This window comes from Neoarius graeffei, chromosome 21 (genome assembly GCF_027579695.1).
Source record: "Neoarius graeffei isolate fNeoGra1 chromosome 21, fNeoGra1.pri, whole genome shotgun sequence".
Taxonomy (NCBI): Eukaryota; Metazoa; Chordata; class Actinopteri; order Siluriformes; family Ariidae; genus Neoarius; species Neoarius graeffei.
This window is the reverse complement of record NC_083589.1, coordinates 5,068,929-5,095,093: the sequence shown is the minus strand read 5'-3', so window position 1 is coordinate 5,095,093 and position 26,165 is coordinate 5,068,929. Positions and strand designations below refer to the sequence as shown.

At 45.0% G+C, this 26,165-nt stretch overlaps 2 protein-coding genes across 2 annotated transcripts in view; one reads left to right on the top strand and one right to left on the bottom strand.

The window, feature by feature from the left end:
- lhfpl3 (LHFPL tetraspan subfamily member 3) overlaps nucleotides 1–595 on the bottom strand; it is a 170,815-nt gene extending 170,220 nt beyond the window's left edge. Inside the window, exon 1 of the mRNA XM_060902954.1 lies at nucleotides 190–595. Coding sequence (XP_060758937.1) covers nucleotides 190–592 — 403 coding nt within the window. The 5' untranslated portion in view covers nucleotides 593–595. The remainder of the gene's footprint in view (nucleotides 1–189) is intronic.
- Nucleotides 596–2,919: 2,324 nt separating this feature from the next.
- Nucleotides 2,920–26,165, top strand: part of orc5 (origin recognition complex, subunit 5) — a 44,704-nt gene continuing 21,458 nt past the window's right edge. Inside the window, exons 1-10 of the mRNA XM_060903548.1 lie at nucleotides 2,920–3,008; nucleotides 15,195–15,316; nucleotides 15,401–15,495; nucleotides 15,590–15,773; nucleotides 16,636–16,710; nucleotides 16,940–17,051; nucleotides 19,116–19,246; nucleotides 19,761–19,809; nucleotides 21,523–21,613; nucleotides 21,750–21,802. Coding sequence (XP_060759531.1) covers nucleotides 15,200–15,316; nucleotides 15,401–15,495; nucleotides 15,590–15,773; nucleotides 16,636–16,710; nucleotides 16,940–17,051; nucleotides 19,116–19,246; nucleotides 19,761–19,809; nucleotides 21,523–21,613; nucleotides 21,750–21,802 — 907 coding nt within the window. The 5' untranslated portion in view covers nucleotides 2,920–3,008; nucleotides 15,195–15,199. The remainder of the gene's footprint in view (nucleotides 3,009–15,194; nucleotides 15,317–15,400; nucleotides 15,496–15,589; nucleotides 15,774–16,635; nucleotides 16,711–16,939; nucleotides 17,052–19,115; nucleotides 19,247–19,760; nucleotides 19,810–21,522; nucleotides 21,614–21,749; nucleotides 21,803–26,165) is intronic.

Sequence of the window (26,165 nt, the reverse complement as noted above, 5' to 3'; positions counted from 1 at the left end):
TGGACTGGAAAAAATGGCCTGAGAAGAATCTAACGAGATCTGTTACATGGTGACTGCAAGAATCAGGGTCACGTGTGGAAGTATTTTTGGAAAGAATAAATGACATACTGCGGCTTTAATCAGTGATGATTTGGATGATTTGGTGCAGTGTGTAGGGTGTAGTGCTGAGGGTGTAGTGTGGTTTCCAACCTGCCGCCAGCTGCATCCAGCCGCAGATCTTGAAGACAGTGGCGGTGCTGCAGAAGAAGAAGAGCGCGAAGCAGCCGATGCAGGCGAGCACCAGCACCATGGAGGTGGCCACGAAGAAGGACGCGGCCTTGAAGGCTCCTGACGGGATGGAGCTGAAGTCGGAGAAGGTGCCGTAGCAGGCCAGCTCGCGCGCCACGCCGTTCCCGATGCAGTAGTGGAAGAGGCCGAAGTAGCCGACCTGCGGGGTCTCCGCGCCGTCACCGATCCAGTAGGGCTGGATGAAGCACACCACGTTCACGATGGCGAAGAGCACGGTGAAGATGGCCCACAGCACACCGATGGCGCGCGAGTTCCGCACGTAGTTGGTCTGGTAGATCTTAGCGGCTTCTGACGCGGGGAGCATGTCTGCAGGGTTTCTGCTCAAATCTCTTGAGAGGAAAAATATATAGAAATATAGATTTATATTTCGATCTATCCAAAACCTGTCAGTGCGCGTGATTCACGCGGTGCGCGCGTGCCGGCTCTCCGTGACCTCACACAGGTGCAGACCTGAGCAGGTAGAGCAGATGCAGAAGAGCCCGGTCGGTCAGTGAGTGAGTCAGTGAGTCCTCCAGCTCAGAGGCTCTCCTGCTCCATGTCTCCCCGCTGTGTGAAGTATTGCCGCATTGATAAACGCCTCACTCACTGCGCCTTGTGCTCCACTCACTCACACACACACACACACACGCACACACACACACACACAGCTCCTGGATCAGCAAATAATGACGTCTTAGCATCCACAACACCGAACAGAACCGGATGCTGAAACGGTGCCTTCCTTCAGCACGCAGACGCGGGGCTCAGAATGACCCGACGGAGCGCGTGCAACAGCAATAATAATAATAATAATAATAATAATAATAATATCAGCAGTCAGCTGTCTGGCGCGCGCGCATCCCGCACCCACTGTCCATCCCTCCTTTGATCCAAACCCTCAGCATCACACACTCAGCTGGTCCTTCAGGCTGACACGGAAAACAGACAAATAAAAGCCCCGCCCCTTTGACGAAAATGAAACGAAAAAAAACCCCCCACTCCGTGTCGTCGCGTTCCCTCCCGACAAACACCCCCCTCCCTTACCCCCTCCCCAGCTCCACACCGCTTTACCTGCCCAGAACACACACAGGTAAATTATGATGAAATGCTACCACCTGGTGGTGAGACACGGTATTACACCCCGGCCTCAAATAAAATGCTGTTTGAAAATCACTCAAGAGCTCGAACAAAAAAAACAACCAAACAATAATAACTAGACTGCATTTCCGCAAAGAAAATGCAAAGTGTGCTTGCTGAGCTGTAGCAGAACAGAAGAAAAAAAAGGAAAAGACGAGTGCAGTTCAGACCCGATTGCATGAATGCGTCAGCGGAGTTGGTCTGAAGTATCACATGAAGTTTGGTGCATCTCCGATGGAGTGTGTCTGAGTAGGACGACTCGATTCGTGAGTCCTATTCATTTTCTATGGGAAAAAAACAACAGAAAAACGACAAGGACGACAGAACGGGTGCATCGATCCAAAAGCTGTACTACACCAGCGGATGTGTGGTGAAGTGTTACTGAGCAAAACTCCATTCATTTGAATGGGGCCAGAAATCAATGGAAGCCTATGGAGGGAAAAAAGGATGTGTGAAAACCAAGAAAAAGACGAGTGCAGATCTCAGATGAGGGGATGGATATGTGTGCGGACTTGCCCTGAGGCATCATATGAAGTCTCTTGAAGTTTGGTCACTCAGTTAAAAAATTTGACGGAGAGTGAAAGCTTTTTTCCCGAAACGCTATTCATTTTCAATGGGGCCAAAAATGACTGGAAGTGAATGGATGAAAAAGTGGGGCATGAAAAGAAAGGGAAAAATGAGTGCGGGTCAGAACCGAATGCATATGTGTGTCTGGGGAGTTGGCCTGAGGTATCACATGAGGTTTGGCGCGTCTGCGATGAAGCGTGTCCGAGCAGGATGATTCGATTCGTGAGTCCTATTCATTCTCTATGGGCCCTACGTTTCAGCGTTGGAACAGTGTCTCTATCTCAAAAGCCCTAGGAGGAGGAGTGGATCCAAAAAACGGGTGAAATGGAATAATAAAAATAAAACTTAAGAAGAACAACAGTGTGCTTTTGCAAGCACACTAAGATTAATAATAATAATAATAATAATAATAATAATAATAATTTGAATGTGAAAGACATTGACTGATGTAGAAACGTCAGTAGCCGCAATAAATTGAAACATTTTAAAGTGTTTAATTTAATTTATATTCTTTTAGTTGAGTTTTTATTGATATATAGTTTTTATTAATTTAATCTATATTCTTTAGTTTAGTTATTAATAATTGTAATAATAATAATAATCGCAGCACAGATTTATTTTGTGCACATAAACCAATTGTGAATCCAAGTATCTTTATGCCTTTATATATTTATGTTATTTAAATGTAAGTTTAATCACTAAAATAATGTTTGTTTGTTTGTTTGTTTGTTTGTTTGTTTTTTACAACGAAGCGGATTTAATGTAATGACTTTCAATCAAAATATTTAATTTATTCACTCTTACCTTCCTGAAAATCTTTTAGCACGCTATTTATTTATTTATTTATTTATGTTAATATATTTTTTTCCCCCTCTTAATTTGTGTTTCAATAGAAAACTCTCTCCAACTACAGGGCACGGTGACGGAAGTGGCGTCACAATGCGGAAATGACGTTCCTGTTCGCGACGCGAGAGAGCGCGCGAATTGATCTCGTGCGTGTTTTGATGGTTTTCGTGGTTTCCTGTTAAAGAAGGAAAGTAAGTTTTATTTTATTTTATTATTGTTCTGTTTAAATGTTATTTTTAACTGCAGAATATTTCTTTTTGAGAAAACCGTCACGCTGGTTTCCATAGAGACATACAACCCCGATTCCAAAAAAGTTGGGACAAAGTACAAATTGTAAATAAAAACGGAATGCAATGATGTGGAAGTTTCAAAATTCCATATTTTATTCAGAATAGAGCATAGATGACATATCAAATGTTTAAACTGAGAAAATGTATCATTTAAAGAGAAAAATTAGGTGATTTTACATTTCACGACAGCAACACATCTCAAAAAAGTTGGGACAAGGCCATGTTTCCCCCTGTGAGACATCCCCTTTTCTCTTTACAACAGTCTGTAAACGTCTGGGGACTGAGGAGACAAGCTGCTCAAGTTTAGGGATAGGAATGTTAACCCATTCTTGTCTAATGTAGGATTCTAGTTGCTCAACTGTCTTAGGTCTTTTTTATCGTATCTTCCATTTTGTGATGCACCAAATGTTTTCTATGGGTGAAAGATCTGGACTGCAGGCTGGCCAGTTCAGTACCCGGACCCTTCTTCTACGCAGCCATGATGCTGTAATTGATGCAGTATGTGGTTTGGCATTGTCATGTTGGAAAATGCAAGGTCTTCCCTGAAAGAGACGTCGTCTGGATGGGAGCATATGTTGCTCTAGAACCTGGATATACCTTTCAGCATTGATGGTGTCTTTCCAGATGTGTAAGCTGCCCATGCCACACGCACTAATGCAACCCCATACCATCAGAGATGCAGGCTTCTGAACTGAGCGCTGATAACAACTTGGGTCGTCCTTCTCCTCTTTAGTCCGAATGACACGGCGTCCCTGATTTCCATAAAGAACTTCAAATTTTGATTCGTCTGACCACAGAACAGTTTTCCACTTTGCCACAGTCCATTTTAAATGAGCCTTGGCCCAGAGAAGACGTCTGCGCTTCTGGATCATGTTTAGATACGGCTTCTTCTTTGAACTATAGAGTTTTAGCTGGCGACGGCGGATGGCACAGTGAATTGTGTTCACAGATAATGTTCTCTGGAAATATTCCTGAGCCCATTTTGTGATTTCCAATACAGAAGCATGCCTGTATGTGATGCAGTGCCGTCTAACGGCCCGAAGATCACGGGCACCCAGTATGGTTTTCCGGCCTTGACCCTTACGCACAGAGATTCTTCCAGATTCTCTGAATCTTTTGATGATATTATGCACTGCAGATGATGATATGTTCAAACTCTTTGCAATTTTACACTGTCGAACTCCTTTCTGATATTGCTCCACTATTTGTCGGCGCAGAATTAGGGGGATTGGTGATCCTCTTCCCATCTTTACTTCTGAGAGCCGCTGCCACTCCAAGATGCTCTTTTTATACCCAGTCATGTTAATGACCTATTGCCAATTGACCTAATGAGTTGCAGTTTGGTCCTCCAGCTGTTCCTTTTTTGTACCTTTAACTTTTCCAGCCTCTTATTGCCCCTGTCCCAACTTTTTTGAGATGTGTTGCTGTCATGAAATTTCAAATGAGCCAATATTTGGCATGAAATTTCAAAATGTCTCACTTTCGACATTTGATATGTTGTCTCTGTTCTATTGTGAATACAATATCAGTTTTTAAGATTTGTAAATTATTGTATTCCGTTTTTATTTACAATTTGTACTTTGTCCCAACTTTTTTGGAATCGGTGTAGATTCTTTGTCATTGCACATTACTGTACAACGATATATGTGTGTGTATGTATGTGTGTGTATGTATATGTAGCCAAACACAGTGAGGTGCAGAGTGAGAGTCCCAGTCCGGGTCAGAGCTTTTACAGCCCTGGGGAAGAAGCTGTTTTGCTGTTTGTGATTTTCTGATCCGAAGCCTTCCAGAGGGAAGGGTGTCAAAAAGACATTGTCCGGGCTGAGTGCAGTCAGTCCTAATCTTTGTGGCTCTGTTTCTCAGCCTGGCGGAGTAAATCTGTTCCAGGGATTGAAGATGGGTACCAATGATTTTAGATGCAGTCCTGATGATCCGCTGCAGATCTTTCCTCTCCTCTGAGGTGCAGCTGGAGAACCGCACTATGCATCCGTAGCTCAGAACACTTTGTACGGTGCACTGGTAGAAGTTGGTGAGGAGCTTCTGTGAGAGCTCAGTTTTCCTCAGAAAAGAAAGAAAGCACAACTTTATTCATCACACACTTGTGAAATTTCCTGTTTGCATTTAACCCATCTGAAGCAGTGAAAACACACATACCCAGAGCAGTGGGCAGCCATGCTAACAGCGCCCGGGGAGCAGTTGGGAATTAGGTGCCTCGCTCAAGGGCACCTCAGCCCAAGGCCGTCCCATATTAACCTAACCGCGTGTCTTTGGAGTATGGGGGAAACCGGAGCACCTGGAGGAAACCCACGCAGACACGGGGAGAACATGCAAACTCCACACAGAGAGGCCCTCGACGGCCGCTGGGTTTGAACTCAGAACCTTCTTGCTGTCAGGCAACCGTGCTAACCACTACGCTGCCGTGCCGCCCAATCACAGGAAGAAGAGTCTCTGCTGGGCCTTCTTCACCACCTCTCTGGTGTTCACTCCCCATGTATGTCAGGTCTTCTGAGAGGTAAACACCGAGGTACTTGAAGCTCCTCACCTGTTCCACCTCCTCTCCAGAGATCACCAGGCTGGCATTTGTTTTAACCGGTCATTTTCTGACGTCAGTGACAAGCTCCTTTGTTTTGTTGGTGTTGAGGAGCAAGTCATTGTTCTGACACCAAGATGTGAGGGCCTGAACTTCCTCTCTGTAGGCTGCCTCATCGCTGTTGGTTATCAGCCCCACCACAGCTGTGTCATCTGCAGACTTGTATATTTGGTTTGAGTTATGAATGGGAGAACAGTCCTGTGTGAAGAGTGAGTAAAGGAGTGGACTAAGAACACAGCCTTGGGGGGTGCCAGTGTTTAAGATGGTGTTGGATGAGATCAGGTCTCCAAGTCTCACATGCTGTGGTTTGTTGGAAAGGAAGTCCTTAATCCAGCTACAGAGGTGGTGGTCCAGACCCAGAGACAGCAGCTTGTTGACCAGCTTGCTCGGATTGACAGTGTTGAAGGCAGAGCTGAAGTCAACGAACAGTATCCTCACATAGGTGTCAGGGTTCTCCAGGTGAGTCAGTACAGTGTGGAGCATGAGGGAGATGGTGTCCTCAGTGCACCTGTTGGTTTTGTAGGCGAACTGGTACTGGTCCAGGTCAGCAGGGATGGAGGCTTTGATGTAGTTCATCACCAGTCTTTCAAAGGTGTTTGTGCAACAGGCCGATAATCATTCAAGCATGTGACTGCTGAGCGCTTTGGGACAGGGATGATGGTTGCAGCTTTAAAGCAGGAGGGAACTATGGCCTCCTTCAGTGACTTAGGTAACCACAAAATAGTGGTTTAATAAAATAACCATAAATAGTAACGGTTAAGCAGTTTCTATTAGTTAATTAGTAAATGTCTCTTTAGGCTCACTGGAAATAAAAGACCTCATCTCATCTCATTATCTCTAGCCGCTTTATCCTTCTACAGGGTCGCAGGCGAGCTGGAGCCTATCCCAGCTGACTACGGGCGAAAGGCGGGGTACACCCTGGACAAGTCGCCAGGTCATCACAGGGCTGACACATAGACACAGACAACCATTCACATTCACACCTACGCTCAATTTAGAGTCACCAGTTAACCTAACCTGCATGTCTTTGGACTGTGGGGGAAACCGGAGCACCCGGAGGAAACCCATGCGGACACGGGGAGAACATGCAAACTCCACACAGAAAGGCCCTCGCCGGCCCCGGGGCTCGAACTCGGACCTTCTTGCTGTGAGGCGACAGCGCTAACCACTACACCACCGTGCCGCCCGAAATAAAAGACCTTTTTAATAAAAATATATTTAAAGTTACTCTGTGGATAAATGATAGGACATGCTGTTTGTGTCGGGGTTCTGTGCATGCGCACTTCACTTTGGCTCACCCATAACCTGATGCTGTAAAATAATCCATTCTGAGGCTTGACGTGTTTTATACTGAGGCCAAAGAAATACAAAAAAGACAACACGGCTAAAATACTCGTACTACCACGGAATAAACTGATAGAGCACGGATAGTGAGAGTTTGTACACCAGTATGAGGTTAAAGGTCACTTCTGTGCTTTTGAATTATTGTTATTCCAGTGATGGTGTATGGAAGTGAGACTTGGACTTCAAATTAAAAAAAAAAAGTCTAAGAACCATCCAACAACGGCATCTAGGATCCATTCTTAAGATTAAATGGGATGACTACATTACATTTATAAATAAAGTTCTAGAGCATGAAGACTTAGACAACCTTTATTGTCATTCAGTATGCAACAAGTGTACACCGAACGAAATTTCGTTGCAATTTGGCTCAGCGCAGAAATAATTATGAAGTGTATTAAATTAAATGATGCAGCAGCAAAAATATTATAAAGCGCAATAGTATAAGTGACCTGTGGAATTTGGAATGTTCAAGTTATAAATGGAAGTTTGGGTTTGGAGGTCAGCAGTCTGGTGACCTGGGGGAAAAGCTGTTACGGAACCTGGTGGTCCTGCACCGAATGCTGCAGAACCTCTTTCCAGAGACGAGAACAGTCCATAGTGAGGGGTCACTGATGATGTTTCTGGCTCGAGACGTGCAACGCCTTGGTGCAATGTCCTGAATGGAGGGAAGAGAAGTCCCAATGATTTTCTCCGCTGTCCTCAGCACTCTCCTCACATTCTTCCAGTCAGAGGCACTGCAGCCTCCACACCACACAGAGATGCAGCTGGTCAGAACGCTCTTTATGGTGCTTCTGTAGAATGTAGTGAGGATGGGCAGGGGCAGGTGGGCTCTTCTCATCCTATGCAGGAAGTGCAGATGCTGCTGTGCCTTCTTGACCAGTGACGTGGTGTTCACAGACCAGGTGAAGTTGTCTGTGATGTGCAAGGAACTTGGTGCTATTGACTACCTTCACGGCCGTGTTGTTGATGAGAAGTGGAGCGTTGCTGGGTTGGTTTTTCCTGAAGTCAACAGTGATCTCTCTAGTTTTGTCCACGTTCAGGATCAGGTTGTTTTCCCTGCACCAGCCGAGGCCCACCACTGTGGTGGTGTGTAGTGCATCACCATGTCTCAGACACACACGCTCATTTATTCTCATTTTACACTATGCTAACAGTCGTCCTGTTGGTATAGTGTAAAATGAGAATAAATGAGTGTGTGTGTTGTAGAGAAGATGGCTGGTGCAGCGCTGCAGTGTCCTGGATATCAAGACCTTGTACTTATCAGAAACAGGCTGCATTTGCAAGATGACCGGTCAGTCTAAGCACTATTTTATGGTGAACTGGCGGAAGGTTCTGGAAAGATCAGTCGTCCATTTTTAAAAAAATTTTTTTTTAGATACAAAGACACTATCAGTGATATTCTGAGACGTGGTGATGCACCACACACAGTGTCCCTGAGAGGCAGGAATGGCAGAAGTGGACTGATGAGATATACAGAAAAGACAGACAGTGACAGAAAGAAAGGCAACAAACGAAGAAGAGCCGCGCACTATGAAAGGAAAGGACACTCAGTGAATCGGCTCTCACTGACTGACTTTCATCAGGAGCTTTCACATCCGTATTTATAGCATTCATACGTGACTGTTTACTGTGTCTCTTATAACCCCTCGTATAATTTGTATTTACCCGTATCTATTATATTATGATAATGTAATACATGGTTTTCCCCAAAGCGTTTTAGCATATCGGGCCCGATCCGCTTGCTCTGCCTTAGTCGCTTTAGTTAAAATCCGATACGCTTAGATTTATACCGATATGTTAAATTTCCTACCCACAAGTAACTAGATACATAGGAGAGCAGGCTTTCGTCTAAACCGGGGAACGGGGCGCTGCGCCCTCTTACTCTCGGCGTGCACCCCCTTACCAAAATGCCGATCGAACCCCAAGTCACACTTAGGCCGTGCACTTATGCTACTTCACAACATGCAGTCTTTCTCAAACGCTACGTTCACACTGCAAGGCTTAATGCTCAATTCCGATTTTTTTGTGAAATCCGATTTTTTTGTGAGGTCGTTCACATTAACAAATATATGCGACTTGTATGTGATCCTCAGTATGAACGAAAAGCGACCTAAAAGTGTTCCGCATGCGCACTGCAGGATACGACGACGTCACACGCAGTGAGCATGGCCAGTGTTTACGGAAGTAAAACCGCCCGGTTGCGGTATGACTCATCCAATCTAGCTTGAATAGCTGCATCCCCCCAAATGGAAATCAGCTCCCTAACCTCTGCGTCCTTCCATTTGAGAAGATTCAGAACCTTCACAGCCCGAAGCGTCCCTCGCATTGATGTCATGCGCAGGGGCGCAGATACGTTTTTTGAACTGGGGGGGACAAAGCTGCCAGCAAACCAACCCCAACCCCGATATGCCTGTCAAATTTGTTGTTAGTAACCATAGCAACCAAGCTCGAGCTCGCAACCTGTGCAGTCTGCGCAGCTCAACCAACCGAATATCAGTCTTTGTTTTGTTTTATGTGAGTTGTTGCAACTATGTATACACTGCTGTGCACCTCAATAAACCGAATGGTAATTAGTCTTTTGATTTTTCCGTGAGGTTTGCCTTATGCAAAAAAAGACAGCATAGACGTTTTTTCCTCCCTATAAGTGGGGGGGACCGAACGAAGGTGAATTTAAATATGACTCGTCCCACCCTCTATCTGCGCCCGTGATTATGCGCCGTGTTGTTGTAACTTTTTTGAGAGACCCGCCGCCTACTTCAGCGCAGAATAGTGACGTTTGTGGCTTGTTGATGACGTGTAAGTCGGATGAATGCGACCTGGCGGTTCAGACTGAAGTCGCATATGAAAAGAGGGGATAGGGAATCGGAATTAGGACCACATATCCAAACGGCCCTGGGGTCGGATTTGAAAAAATCGGATCTGTGTCGTTCATTATTGTCAATAAAAGATCGGATACAGGTCACATATGGGGCGAAAAGATCGGATTTGAGTCACTTCAGCCTGCAGTGTGAACGTAGTCCAAAACGATCTTTTCTCCGTGAAAACATCCCAGCAACACCACGTGACAATGTGTCTGATCATCAAATACGTTATAATTACTCCAAAACTATTCCAATCATAGTAGATACACCGCCAGACGGTGCAAAAACAATCCGAATTGGCGTTTTCCAGACTGAGGCACCATGTTGTTTAGTTGTTTACTTGTCGCGGCTGCTCCTCGCGAGATTTGACCTGGGTTACATACAAGGTCAGCTGACTTGTAGAGTGAGATTTCTCGAGGACTGAATGACCTTTTCACCCCACCGGCGCGGGAGCTTTTGACAGAAGTAGTTCGCGAGTTGTTTTTATTGACACTTGGGCATTTAAAGATGTCGTTATCCCGCGGCACGAAACGGAAGAAAGCCAAAGACTGTCCGGGGCAGAAGAAGATTACTTCTTTCTTTTTCAATATTGAACAGACAATTTGTTACAATTTCCCTCTCAGATAGCCTCAGAATGTCCCATTGGAGCCTCAATTTTTCAAAGGCTTCGCACGGCGGAGGGGGGGACGGACAACCGGCACCGTCACCCCTCCCCCCCCCCCCCCCCCCACCCCCCCACCCCTCTCTGCTTCTCCCTCGCCATGGTGAGCGCCCTCATACTAAATTTTTTCTCGAAAAAAACCCTGGGAGAGCAAATAACAGATTCATTTACATATCGATTGATATTTGCGTTAAACAAGCCGTCTTTTTTTTTCCAATGTTTGTGTTGATTCTGTCAAAGTAATATGTCCGCGTGGTATGATGTAAACAAACTAATCTGTTGGCTATGTCAAGATCACGTGTTCAAACTGTCCAATAAAAATATCGAAAGAAAATGTCAGACATCCCAGAATTTTTCGATTCATTATAAGCGATCTCATTGGCTGCCGATGTCGTCCCCCACCAGACGGACAAAGCCGACTGATTTTAATCACAAAAGTTTGACCTCGTCTATTATCATTCATGAATGTGTTTATAAGTACATAATCTTTCTGCAAACTTAATTGTCTGAATTAAGTTTTCTTTTCCTTTAAATATGTTTTAATTTTAATCTAGTGCCAAAATGTAAACTTTATAATATGCAGTTGCCTTATGTTTCTTTTCAGTGTATCTTAGTTTTACATATATTACGGTAATTACATCAGAAACATTCTAAATCATGATGGAAGGAGGTTTTCACTCAAAATCTCACGATACATGGCCCCATTCATTCTTTCCTTTACATGGATCAGTCGTCCTGGTCCCTTTGCAGAAAAACAGCCCCAAAGCATGATGTTTCCACCCCCATGCTTCACAGTAGGTATGGTGTTCTTTGGATGCAACTCAGCATTCTTTCTCCTCCAAACACGACAAGTTGAGTTTTTACCAAAAAGTTCTATTTTGGTTTCATCTGACCATATGACATTCTCCCAAGGGTAAAAAAAAAATGTCTCACACTCGCCAACCAATCCCGGGCAACATCTCGGTGCTGAAAGGAACTTGCGGGAAGATTTCCTAGTTTCGGTTGTGTTGGGCAGTTTTAAGTGCGTTTTGGCAGGTTTTGAACATATTTTGGGCTGGAAAACGTCAGCAGTATCTGGCAACACTGCCGGTGGGAAGATTTTCTAGTTTCGGTTTACAGCGCTGACTCAGTTCGTGCAATCGCTGGTGTTGCATAGGCTACCATGTAAGCTCTGTCAATTTCAGCGACAAATTAAAAATGGAAGCGGACGAATTGATTCCTAAAAGAACTAGTAAGGGGTCAGTCATCTGGCATTTTTTGGATATCGCAAGGAGGACGTGGAACAGCAAATGCCAGTTTGTAAAGTGTGCAAAAAAAAAAAAACCTGTCATCACGAAAGGCAGCAGCACGACACATATGTTCCATCACCTGAAAACTCACCCGGTACAGTATGAAGAGTCTCTTAAACTCCAAACTACTTGCCCATGAGCTAAACCCCCCCCCCCCACAAGCTAAACAAATGACCATAGCGGCCTCGTTCTCCAAAGCCCCCCATATGAGAAAACGAGTCGGAGATGGAGAGCTATAACGGCTGCAATCACTAACGTCATTGCCGAAGACATGATCCCAGTTAGTATAGTGGAAAAACCAGGCTTCCAAAAATTACTAAACACACTCGATCCCAAATATGAGTTGCCTGGTCGCAGACATTTTACAGAGAAGGCAATACCGGAATTCTACACATCTGAAGGCCAATTTATGCTGACAACCCAGTCCTCGCAGATAGCGTCGCAGACAGTGTCTGCGTAGCCCCCCCACCTTCGCAGACGCTCTGCGCACACCTCCCAAAAATTGTGACCACCGCAGAAGCCTTGCAGACAGCGTCGCAGACAAGAGGGCTCTGATTGGTCCACTCTACATCCGCTGTACACGCACTTCCGCTTCCCTACTTTCCCGGTTTGGTTTGTTTTCACGACCGGCATTTTTAAAAAACACGAGCGAAGATGGAGCGGCACGAAGAGCGGTTGATCGAGGAAGTGAGGAAGTACGGACATCTATACGACTCCAGTTCTAGTCATTATAAGTAACCGGAGGGATAAACACTCCACTAACCACACCCACCAACTACTCCTAGCGATTTCGCGCCCCCTTGCGTTGTGGCGGTGAATAACATCGCGCACGCCTATTACTCCCCGCTCAACGATAAATTACAACTGTCTGCGAAAAGCTATCTGCGAAAGCCTTGTCGCAAGAGCATGCAGAGGCCTTGAGAGGCGGAGCCAGAAAACATTCAGTTCAAAAGTGTGCAAAGAGAAAAATGATGTTTTGCAGATCTCTCTCTTCTCTCCCTCAATCTCTCTCTCTATTGTGAATGTTCCAGTGGTTCTCAGTAGTCAGGTTAATAGCTTGGAGATCTATTTTTTAAAATCATTTAATGAAAGCGCACTTTTCTTATTTAGGCTAAATGTCTCTCAGTGTTGAGCTGCACTTTATTGGTTTGAGCTCTGAGCAGCTCTGTATTGTGTTCAAGATTGTTTTTGCAGTTTGTGCCACATCTTTGTTGAATAAAAATAGGCTTATTTCAATTCAATTGTGATTCATCACCAACATGAAAATTTAAAATGTGTTGTTGAAAACCACCTGTAAAGTTAACCAAGAATGTTATTTAATCTGCAGGGATTGTAGTGAAAACAGTAAAGAGTAAAAGTTAGATTTCATGGGGTCCTTTAGAGGAGATTTAAAGGGGTACCAAATATAATATATACAGTTGCTGATGTGAGAAAGTAACGTATTCTTAAGTATTCTATCAAATTTATATACGAGAAAACGAAATATCTTGGTAATTGTAAATATAATAGTCGGTACGCTAAACGGCACAAGAGTCGCCATTTTTAAAAGACCGTGACGTCAGCCCTACCCACTGCACTAGGAGAGAAGCGTGTAATCATGGCATCGGGCGCATCAAGTGAAAGCGACAGCTCTGTCGAATCATACGAAGAGATCCCGCAAGACACACTGCAAGCAGGCTATGGCTTAGAAGGGTCCTGTTATTACACCCGAAAGCAACACGCTGTGGCATTGTGTAGCCGATCACTTACAATTCATCCTACTTTCTGATTCACACGTGCTCGTCCCAACCTCAATGAGCCAACACAACTGGGCACATACATACGTCATGAGTGTTACGCAGAGAAAATGAACATGCATTCTGATTGGATAAAATTAATATCATGGCGGGCTGTTCAAACTGCGGAAACCGTTTGCTCGAGCTACTTTCAAAACACTATAACTTTCCAACCTTAGAACAAAAAACTTTTCTAAGTCTTGAATAAGGTTCGTTAATGTGTGTTTTATTGTTATATTTACTCTATATATTGCCCTCTGTTCCCCTTTAAATATATCGAGATTAGGGCTGTAACGATACACCCAACTCACGATTCGATTCGTATCGCGATTTTTGACCCACGATTCGATACACCCACGATTTTTTAAAAATGTTTTTTTAAAGTAGTAAATTTGACTTATTAACATTTTACTTACTTACATTAACTATTTAATAACAAATAATTCAGACCACTGCAGAGAATGAGTAATATGTATGCAAAAATGAACAAATGTATATCCAAAGATTGTTTTATTTCTCAAAATAATACTGTTGAGCCGGAAGCTCTGTTTTTTTCGGTTCTGAAAAAGTCATTTTTTCATTGTAAATCCGTTAAGATTTTTTTTTGGGAGGGGGGCTCTCTCACTGTCTCACTCTCATAGGGCCAATGATTTTCTGTGATCGCGGAAAACAGATGGAAATTACGGAATTTTTATAGTGAAACATTGCTCGCGTGTCAAAATGTACCGTAACTGCCGCAGAAGGCTTCCGCCCAAGCAGACATGCCTTCAGTGTTGCCAGATATTGCTAACGTTTTCCACCCCAAAATATGTTCAAAACCAGCCAAAAAGCACCTAAACCCGCCCAATCTGGCAACACTGCATGCCTTTCCGGTCAAGTGATTGTGATTGGCTTGTGGCACACCTAGCCAGCCAATGAGCTGCTTGTTTACAGATTCGCTCCCCGCGTCGCAACCAGAATGGCGACCGCTTAAAAGAAATGAATGCTCTGCCAGTGGCGAGTGTGGACGTTGCGTGACTCGCAGAAGATTGTCGCAGGTCGGCGAAAAAACGCCTTACTAATAGATATAAAAAAATAAAAGTAATTTAAGTAAGTTTAAAATGTAATTTAAATAAAAAGTAAAGTATTCATAAATTGAAGTTTGGAAGCGCCTCTGTTTTTGGGCTGAGGAGAAGTTTGAAAGGGTGTACCGCGATTCTGCCTTCTTGTATCGCGATACGGATCGTGGCTCTGCGTATCGCGATTTCGATACGCATATCGTTACAGCCCTAATCGAGATGTATATCGTGAAATGGAGAAAATGTATCGGGATATTCATTTTTTTCCCATATCGCACAGCCCTACCTGAGAGCATCTATTTTCAAAAGATTTTCCGGGGGGGGCCACGCCCCCACACCCCCCTAGTTTCACTTTGCGCCGTTGGCGCTCAATTATCTGTGCATTATCATGCCAGAATTTAGGGCTTTAATTTTTTTTTCTGGGTAAAACACTGTAATATACTTGAATCTTCCTGGAAGTGTAGTGTAAAATGAGAACACATGAGTGTGTGTGTGTGTGTGTGTTGTAGAGAAGATGGCTGGTGCAGTGCTGCAGTGTCCTGGATATCCTGAAGATAAACTCCAGACTTTAACAGAAGAGCTGCCGTGTAGAGAAGTGCAGGCAGGAACCCTGCTCAGCCTGATGGGAGAGGTAAAAAACACACACACACACAAAACACAAGCCCCACCATTAATAAAATCCCTGAGCATGGAGTGTGTATTGTGTGTTGATCAGCCGGATCAGTACAGCTACCCATCAGTGTTCATCTACGGCCACCGAGCGTCAGGAAAGAGTCACGTCCTCCTCACGCTGCTCACACAGCTGCAGGTATGAGTCGAGATCACAGCACAGCTCGGATTAAAGCGCCTGATCGTGGAGGTGTTACAGTGTCACTTTATCTGTGTGTGTGTGTGTTTGAAGCTCCCCCCACGCTGCAGTGAGCTGTGTGGAGTGTGTATCAGCAGGACTGATGTTCGAGCAGGTTTTATCGGCTCTGTTCGGGCCAGACGCCGCGTCTCTCCTCCCGCGCTCTCCTTCCCTCTCGGACTTTGTGCGGATCTACAGACAGGCGTGCGTTCAACACCCTGCTCAACAAACCCGCTACATCGTAAGTGCGCACGCCTGTCCTAGATACACACCGACACCCAGCATCTCTCCCTACACGTTTAATAAGAGAATAGCAGGATCAGATAAGTGTGTGTTCCACAGTAAACTGGGAAATGAAGGAACTTCAGACCACACGCCTGCCGTAGGATCCACAGGTTCGGGATCGTTTGGAAATCTGATCTAATTTGCATATCATTTAGGAAAACCGTCAGTCTGTCATGTTGTCATTGTCAGTGTGAAGGTAAAGTGACAACTAGCGCGTCTCCTACCAGGGCACGCCTTTTTTAGAGCATCAGTTAGTGATTCAGTGAAGTGAAAATTCCTGGCTGGAAAAAAAAATCCTCAAGCTAATTGAAGGAATTATTTTTTTATTCGTTCTTTTTCTTTTTTTATCATTATAAATTTCTTACACTTTGAATACTAATTTTGTTTTGCTGAATTTTTCATGATTTTTCATATATGTAAACACTAACACGTGTTTATCGTTATAATTAACTTGCTCATATTATTTTTATCATTAGAGCATTGAGACTCTGTGAAATGCTTTGAAATAAATTATTATAATAAATATTATTAGGACAAAACTGAGGTGATAACCGATCTCCAGCGAACATAAACTTAATAAAATTGTCTGCACTATCTGTAAAATAAACAGAAGAAACACAGAATTATGTTCTGATTTCCATCATCATAAAAATATTTGGTTAAATTTGTCCCCCTCACTTTATTGGGCAGAATGTTCACTGCATCTTTGTTGTTGATTAAACTGGCTGTTTTCTCCTCCAGTTGGATGAGCTGAAGCGTCCTGTATGAAAGTGTGTGTAGAGTATAAAGTGAAAATGGTGAAACTGTGTGTTCTGAAGGTCGTGGAGAAAGCGGAGCTGCTCAGGGACATGGAGGCCAACCTGCTGCCTGCTCTGCTGCGCCTGCAAGAGCTGGTCATTAATATAACTCTACTGCACACACACACACTCACCACCGACACACACATCCAGTGTCCTCTGTCGATCACCTGTTACTATGGAAACAATAATGTATTAGAATGAGTGCATTAATATAATAGAAATGAATCAACCAATCAGCGTCCACAGTGTTAACTAATGCAGTCAGTAATGTCATTTAATATAAAGAGCTTCAGATAACATGTGTGTGTGTGTGTGTGTGCAGGTGGATGATAACGTGACGGTTTTCCTGCTTAGTGAGATCGTGTGGGAGAAGTTCCGCCCCAACACCGGCTGTTTTGAACCTCTGTTGCTGCACTTCCCTGATTACACTAAAGGTACACACACACACACACACACACGGGGACGGACAGAGAGGGGGAGAGACAAAGAGAGACAGACAGGCAGAGAGACAGAAAGAGACAGACACAAAAAGAGAGAGAGTTAGAGAGGGGGACAGAGAGACAGGCAGAGAGAGAAAGACAGACACAAAGAGAGGGGGAGAGACAAAGACAGAGAAACAGAGGGAGACGAGAGGGCGACGGACGCAGAGGGAGGGGAGAGGGCAACGGACGCAGAGGGAGACGAGAGGGCGACGGACGCAGAGGGGGACGCAGAGGGAGACGAGAGGGCGACGGACGCAGAGGGAGACGAGAGGGCGACGGACGCAGAGGGAGACGAGAGGGCGACGGACGCAGAGGGAGGGGAGAGGGCGACGGACGCAGAGGGAGGGGAGAGGGCGACGGACGCAGAGGGAGGGGAGAGGGCGACGGACGCAGAGGGAGGGGAGAGGGCGACGGACGCAGAGGGAGGGGAGAGGGCGACGGACGCAGAGGGAGGGGAGAGGGCGACGGCCGCAGAGGGAGGGGAGAGGGCGACGGACGCAGAGGGAGGGGAGAGGGCGACGGACGCAGAGGGAGGGGAGAGGGCGACGGACGCAGAGGGAGGGGAGAGGGCGACGGACGCAGAGGGAGGGGAGAGGGCGACGGACGCAGAGGGAGGGGAGAGGGCGACGGACGCAGAGGGAGGGGAGAGGGCGACGGACGCAGAGGGAGGGGAGAGGGCGACGGACGCAGAGGGAGGGGAGAGGGCGACGGACGCAGAGGGAGGGGAGAGGGCGACGGACGCAGAGGGAGGGGAGAGGGCGACGGACGCAGAGGGAGGGGAGAGGGCGACGGACGCAGAGGGAGGGGAGAGGGCGACGGCCGCAGAGGGAGGGGAGAGGGCGACGGCCGCAGAGGGAGGGGAGAGGGCGACGGACGCAGAGGGAGGGGAGAGGGCGACGGACGCAGAGGGAGGGGAGAGGGCGACGGACGCAGAGGGAGGGTAGAGGGCGACGGACGCAGAGGGAGGGGAGAGGGCGACGGACGCAGAGGGAGGGGAGAGGGCGACGGACGCAGAGGGAGGGGAGAGGGCGACGGACGCAGAGGGAGGGGAGAGGGCGACGGACGCAGAGGGAGGGGAGAGGGCGACGGACGCAGAGGGAGGGGAGAGGGCGACGGCCGCAGAGGGAGGGGAGAGGGCGACGGCCGCAGAGGGAGGGGAGAGGGCGACGGCCGCAGAGGGAGGGGAGAGGGCGACGGCCGCAGAGGGAGGGGAGAGGGCGACGGCCGCAGAGGGAGGGGAGAGGGCGACGGCCGCAGAGGGAGGGGAGAGGGCGACGGCCGCAGAGGGAGGGGAGAGGGCGACGGCCGCAGAGGGAGGGGAGAGGGCGACGGCCGCAGAGGGAGGGGAGAGGGCGACGGCCGCAGAGGGAGGGGAGAGGGCGACGGCCGCAGAGGGAGGGGAGAGGGCGACGGCCGCAGAGGGAGGGGAGAGGGCGACGGCCGCAGAGGGAGGGGAGAGGGCGCCGGACGCAGAGGGAGGGGAGAGGGCGCCGGACGCAGAGGGAGGGGAGAGGGCGCCGGACGCAGAGGGAGGGGAGAGGGCGCCGGACGCAGAGGGAGGGGAGAGGGCGCCGGACGCAGAGGGAGGGGAGAGGGCGCCGGCCGCAGAGGGAGGGGAGAGGGCGCCGGCCGCAGAGGGAGGGGAGAGGGCGACGGCCGCAGAGGGAGGGGAGAGGGCGACGGACGCAGAGGGAGGGGAGAGGGCGACGGCCGCAGAGGGAGGGGAGAGGGCGACGGCCGCAGAGGGAGGGGAGAGGGCGACGGCCGCAGAGGGAGGGGAGAGGGCGACGGACGCAGAGGGAGGGGAGAGGGCGACGGACGCAGAGGGAGGGGAGAGGGCGACGGACGCAGAGGGAGGGGAGAGGGCGACGGACGCAGAGGGAGGGGAGAGGGCGACGGACGCAGAGGGGCGGGAGACAAAGAGAGGGAGGCATTTTCCTGTTTCCTGCTCTGTAATCATTGTGAATTTCATCAGGTGTGTGTGTGTGTGTGTGTGTGTGTGTGTGTGTGTGACAGCTGAACTCCTGCACATTCTGTCCCGAGATGTTCACCCATCATACACACCTGATCTGTACACGTCATACATCAACATCCTGCTCGGGGTTTTCTACTCTGTGTGCAGAGACCTGAGGGAGCTACGCCACCTGGTAACACACACACACACACACAAGTATTGTATCGTTTTTAAATTTAACATCTGTTAAAGGTTTTTAAATGGATATTTAGTATTAACTTAGCTGTTTACTATTTCCCTATTTACTTAATTATTTGTTTATTTAAATGTTTATTTGTTTACTGTTTACCTATTTGCATGCTTGCCTAGTTGTTTACGTGTTTATCCGTTTAACTGTTTAATTGCTTATTGATTTGTCTTCATTTAGTTATTTATCTTTCTACCCGTTTGCATATTTATTTACCTACTAACTTATTTATTTATTAGCTTCCTTATTTATTAATTTGTGTGCTTGGTTTCCTGTATAATTTATTGCTGTCTATGTAATTTATTTACTTATTTCCTCACATTTTGCTCATTAACTATTTATCTAGTTATTCATTTATTTACTTATTTTACATATTTTTGTTTGTCTATTTACTGATTTATTTATTTACCTTTTGTTGATTTACTGATCCATCTTCTGTAACCGTTTCCCTCTCTAACAGGCCGCATTAAATTTCTCTAAGTTCTGTGAGCCTTTGGAGAAAGGAGAAGGTAAACCGTGACTCTGTAATAAATCATATTTAGTTGTATTGTGTAGTTGTTATGAAGGGTAACAGATGTTTTATCAAATATAATACATTATTTTTATAAAGAGACAAAGTTTTGTTATAATCCTGCTTCTAGTAAGCCGGGACGCTGTGTAAAACATAAATGAAAACAGAATGTGATGATTTACAAATCATGGAAGCCCTATATTTCATTGAAAACAGTACAAAAACAACGAAACTGTTGAAACTGAGATTTTATATTGCTTTCTGAAAAACGTGCTCATTTAAATTTGATGTCTGCAACACGTTTAGAAAAGTTGCAACGGGGCAGCAAAAGACTGAAAAAGTTGTGTAATGTTAAAAAAAAGAACTAATTTGGTTAACTGGCAACAGGTCAGTAAGATGATTGGGTATAAAAAGAGCATCCCAGAGAGGCGGAGTCTTTCAGAAGTAAAAATGGGGCGGGGTTCACCGCTCTGTGGAAGAGTGCGTGGGCAAACAGTGCAGCAGTTTGAGGAACGTTATTCTTAATATAAAACTGCAAAGAATTTGTGGATCACATCATCTATGGTCCATAATATCATTAAAAGATTGAGAGAATCTGGAGAAATCTCTGTATGCGAGAGGCAAGGCTGAAAACTGACACTGGATGCCTGTGATCTTCAGGCCCTCAGGAGACACTGCATTAAAAGCAGACACGTGTCTGTAGTGGAAATCACTGTATGGGCTCAGGAACACTTCAGAAAACCATCGTCTGTGAAAACACTTCATTACTGCATCCACAAATGCAAGTTAAAACCAGATATAAGCAAGATCCAGAAACACCGCCACCTTCTCTGGGTCCAAACTCTTTTACAATGGATTGGGGCGAAGTGGAAAACTGTCCCGAGGTCTGACGAATCAAAAGTAGAAATTCTTTTTAGAAATCATGGCCACCATGTCCTCCAGGCTAAAGAGGAGAGGGACCATCCGGCTTGTTATCAGTGCACAGTTCAAAAGCAGCATCTGTGATGGTCTGAGGGGGCATTAGTGCACATGACATGGGTATCTTGTACATCTGGGAAGGCATCATTAATGCTGAATGATATAAACATGTTTCAGAGCAATATGCTGCCATCCAGACTAAATCTTTTTCAGGGAAGGCCTTCCTTCTTTCAGCAAGACAACACCAAACCGCTTTCTGCACATATTAAAACTGCATGGCTCCACAGTAAAAGAGTCCAGGTGCTAAACTGGCCTGTCTGCAGTCCAGACCTGTCTCTCATTTTAAACATTTGAAGCACAAAATACAACAAAGGAGAACCCGAACTGTTGAGCAACTGAAATCGTATATCAGGCAAGAATGGAACGGCGTTTCTCTTTCAAAACTACAGCAATTGGTCTCCTCAGTTCCCAAACGTTTACAGAGTGTAAACAGGCCCCTGTCCCAACTTTTCTGAAACGTGTTGCAGACATCAAATTTAAATGAGCACGTTTTTCAGAAAGCAATATAATTTCTCAGTTTCAACATTTGATATGTAGCCTTTGTTTGCCTTTTGTACCATTTTCAATGAAGTACAGTATAGGGTTTCCATGATTTGTAAATCATTGCGTTCTGTTTTTATTTGCGTTTCACACAGCGTCCCAACTTTTTTTTGGAAACGGGTTCGTACTTCAGCGTAGCACGTCAGATGCGGAATGTTTGAGTTGTTGTATTGTTGTAATTCCTCCTTTAAAGCCAGAGAAAGCGACACGCACAGGCTGTGGAGGAACATCGAGCCTCACCTGAAGAAGGCCATGCAGAGTGTGTACCTAAGAGAGGTGTCCAGGTGAGACAACTGCAGTGCTGGTGTTAGTGAGCTCGCAGTGCTCTTTATAACACTCCTGACCCTGTGTGTGTGTGTGTGTGTGTGTGTGTGTGTGTGTGTGTGTGTGTGTGTGTGTGTGTGTGTGTGTGATCCTCAGTGTTCAGTGGGAGCAGCAGCAGGTGGATGAGAAGGAAGCTACACCTCTCCGAGGTAAACACAGTGAAAGGAGAGTAAACGTAACCCGACGTTCACACTAGCGGGTTACCTGCAGTTTGTCAATGTTTCTTCTCGAAAATGTTTTGATCGCCGTAGTTTCGACGTCATTTATCCAGTCGTTAAACGTGTATAGAGACTTTATGAAGAAAAATAAAGCTTAGAAAGGAAGTAGCAGAGACCGTCGGCGTCTCTGAGCGTATAAACCCCATACGCAGACATGCCAACCATTACGGTTTGCCCGTAATCATTATGGTTTCGGTGGTCCAATTACGCTATTACGACTTTGAAGTCGATTATTACGGTTTTTGCTCATAATTGATATTTTCAAATTTGCCACCAGAATTCCCACACTTGCGATTTCCCAGTCTCCCGGCAGAGGGCGCTATTACTAGAATGTCAGCCAATGCTTTAGAAACACAGTCTCTGATTGGTTAACCTCAGCAATTTTATCAAATTTCGACCAATAAGAGCCCCGTGCACATTTTGTACTTTAGAAGAAGCAAAAAATGGCTGACAGTTCAGCCGATCCGTCTGACCCGCCGCCGAAAAAAGCAAGAAAAACGATCGGCAAAACTAAGACCGTGTACCAAAAATTTAAAGAGGAATACAGTACCTTGTATCCAGTTATCACAAAATCAGGAAAATCCGCGAGTCATGCGTTGTGCACCGTATGTGTAATGTCCATTTCTCTGTAGCACATTCCGGTGTTTACGATGTCAGACAACACGTGAGTTCTGTCTCGCATCAAACTTTGGCCAAATCTGGAAGTGCTAACCAGACGATCACCTCGATGTTCGTTGATCGATCCTCAACTGACAGCGTGACAAAAGCTGAGGTTTTATTCACAAATTTTCTCGTGGAACACAACCTGCCAATCGCCGCAGCTGATCACAGTGGGCCTCTCTTTAAAGCCATGTTTCCCGACTCCAAAATCGCTTCGAAGGTAAGTCTGTAGATCTCTAGTCTGTTATGTGATCAAGTTATGGAATAGTAAATCAGTTGTTAGCGACTCGTATTTTCGTTACTTTAGCAAAATTCTTAGTATTTGCCTACAACTTACAAGATGTATGAATATTAAAGAAACGTTGATAAAATCACGTTTTTAATTTTTTTTTCTTTTGTGTAAATTGTTGAAAATTAATCAAAACTCTCTCTCCATACATACACACACAGATAGATAGATAGATAGATAGATAGATAGATAGATAGATAGATAGATAGATAGATAGATAGATAGAGCTGATGCGATTACATTTTGATTAATTTTAAACAGTCAACGAAAAGAGAAAAAACGCGCTTATAATTATCAAAGCTAAGTAAAATAACATGAATAATACATTAATATAGAATCAGTAAAATTAAAAATAAATTACCTACTGAAAGTAATACATGCATACACACACATACATACATACATACATACATACATACATACATACATATATATACAGTGGTGCTTGAAAGTTTGTGAACCCTTTAGAATTTTCTATATTTCTGCATAAATATGATCTAAAACATCATCAGATTTTCACACAAGTCCTAAAAGTAGATAAAGAGAACCCAGTTAAACAAATGAGACAAAAATATTATCCTTGGTCATTTATTTATTGAGGAAAATGATCCAATATTACATATCTGTGAGTGGCAAAAGTACGTGAACCTTTGCTTTCAGTATCTGGTGTGACCCCCTTGTGCAGCAATAACTGCAACTAAACGTTTGCGGTAACTGTTGATCAGTCCTGCACACTGGCTTGGAGGAATTTTAGCCCATTCCTCCATACAGAACAGCTTCAACTCTGGGATGTTGGTGGGTTTCCTCACATGAACTGCTCGCTTCAGGTCCTTCCACAACATTTCCATTGGATTAAGGTCAGGACTTTGACTTGGCCATTCCAAAACATTAACTTTATTCTTCTTTAACCATTCTTTGGTAGAATGACTTGTGTGCTTAGGGTTATTGTCTTACTGCATGACCCACCTTCTCTTGAGATTCAGTTCATGGACAGATGTCCTGACATTTTCCTTCAGAATTCACTGGTATAATTCAGAATTCATTGTTCCATCAATGATGGCAAGCTGTCCTGGCCCAGATGCAGCAAAACAGGCCCAAACCATGATACTACCACCACCATGTTTCACAGATGGGATAAGGTTCTTATGCTGGAATGCAGTCTTTTCCTTTCTCCAAACATAACGCTTCTCATTTAAACCAAAAAGTTCTATTTTGGTCTCATCTGTCCACAAAAATTTTCCAATAGCCTTCTGGCTTGTCCACGTGATCTTTAGCAAACTGCAGATGAGCAGCAATGTTCTTTTTGGAGATCAATGGCTTTCTCCTTGCAACCCTGCCATGCACACCATTGTTGTTCAGTGTTCTCCTGATGGTGGACTCATGAACATTAATATTAGCCAATGTGAGAGAGGCCTTCAGTTGCTTAGAAGTTACCCTGAGGTCCTTTGTGACCTCGCCGACTATTACACGCCTTGCTCTCGGAGTGATCTTTGTTGGTCGACCACTCCTGGGGAGGGTAACAATGGTCTTGAATTTCCTCCATTTGTACACAATCTGTCTGACTGTGGATTGGTGGAGTCCAAACTCTTTAGAGATGGTTCTGTAACCTTTTCCAGCCTGATGAGCATCAACAACGCTTTTTCTGAGGTCCTCAGAAATCTCCTTTGTTCATGCCATGATGCACTTCCACAAACATGTGTTGTGAAAATCAGACTTTGATAGATCCCTGTTCTTTAAATAAAACAGGGTGCCCACTCACACCTGATTTGTCATCCCACTGATTGAAAACACCTGACTCTAATTTCACCTTCAAATTAACTGCTAATCCTAGAGGTTCACATACTTTTGCCACTCACAGATATGTAATACTGGATCATTTTCCTCAATAAATAAATGACCAAGTATAATATTTTTGTCTCATTTGTTTAACTGGGTTCTCTTTATCTACTTTTAGGACTTGTGTGAAAATCTGATGATGTTTTAGGTCATATTTATGCAGAAATATAGAAAATTCTAAAGGGTTCACAAACTTTCAAGCACCACTGTGTGTGTGTTGTGTATATATATATATATATATATATATATGCATTTGACATTTTCCAGCATAGGACTGGCACTGTATGAGCAACTCATTATAATGTGCCTAAAACACAAGTGTATTTAATTACTGTTATAGATAAGATATGTTCATTTACAGTTTTGCAAAGGGACCAAAAATTCTAATAAATACGTGTACTGTGTTTGAACCAATGTTTTGTTAATTACTGATATTTTTATATTGTAATTTGTCATTTTTGAGAGAAAACACTTCTTGTTGCTTGAAGTTATATAATAAAGTTTTCTCAGTTATTTGATAATCATTTGATTTCTTTTCAGAATATATACTAAAAATACAGTATTTTTATGTTCATTTGCAAATATTTTTGAAGTTTGACAGAATAACTGAAATTGTATGATTTAATATTATAAGTATTCAAATGGTACTGATTGCCCTTTATTTTCACTGTAAGGGCGTATTCACACCTACGTTGTTTGGTCCGGACCAAACGAACCAAATTTCCCTTGTTCCGGACCTTTTGGGTTGGTCTGAATACAAACCACCGAACTCTGGTCCGGACCAAACAAGCGGACCAAGACCGAGCTGCAAGGTCGGACTCGGTCCGGACCAAAGGAACCCTGGTGCGGACCTTTTGGAGGTGTGAAAACAGACCGGACCTAATCCGACAGTTTTGCTTTTTTGTACCTCGGGAGCTTCCGTCGTTTGTCGAGCATTATGGGAAACAGAGTTTTGACACTCCACCGCAAAGCGCAAACACTGTTTCGGTTGTCAAGGGTCGTTCAGTCACCAGTGGTAGGCGAATACAAAAAATGAGTAGGGGGCAAACGTGGGCCGAGGAAGAAACGCGCACCCTTGTGGATATATGGGCAGATGTCCATGTATCTGAGCTTTTGGAGAGAACACACAAAAATGCCGACGTGTTTGCTGTATTCAGTGAGAAAATGAAGGAGAAGGGGTTCACGCGTTCCCCAGAACAATGTCGGCTAAAAGTGAAGAAACTCCATCAGACCTACATTAAAATCAGGGACATTCTTTCAAAAAGTGGCGGTACTAGCGACGCAAAAAAGAAATTCATCTATTGCGTGAAGAGCCAGAACTGTCACAACATGATGTGCGCTCATCAGCTCTATCCTCCGTAGCCGCCTTGCCCTTTGTCGTCGTCGTTGATAAATTACTTGTACAACAGCATAGTAATCGCACAATTGTGAAAACAGTAAAAACTGGAAAAAACATATAGCTTTGATGACATTAAAAAGAATAACAGCACGGAAAGCCTCCATGACTAC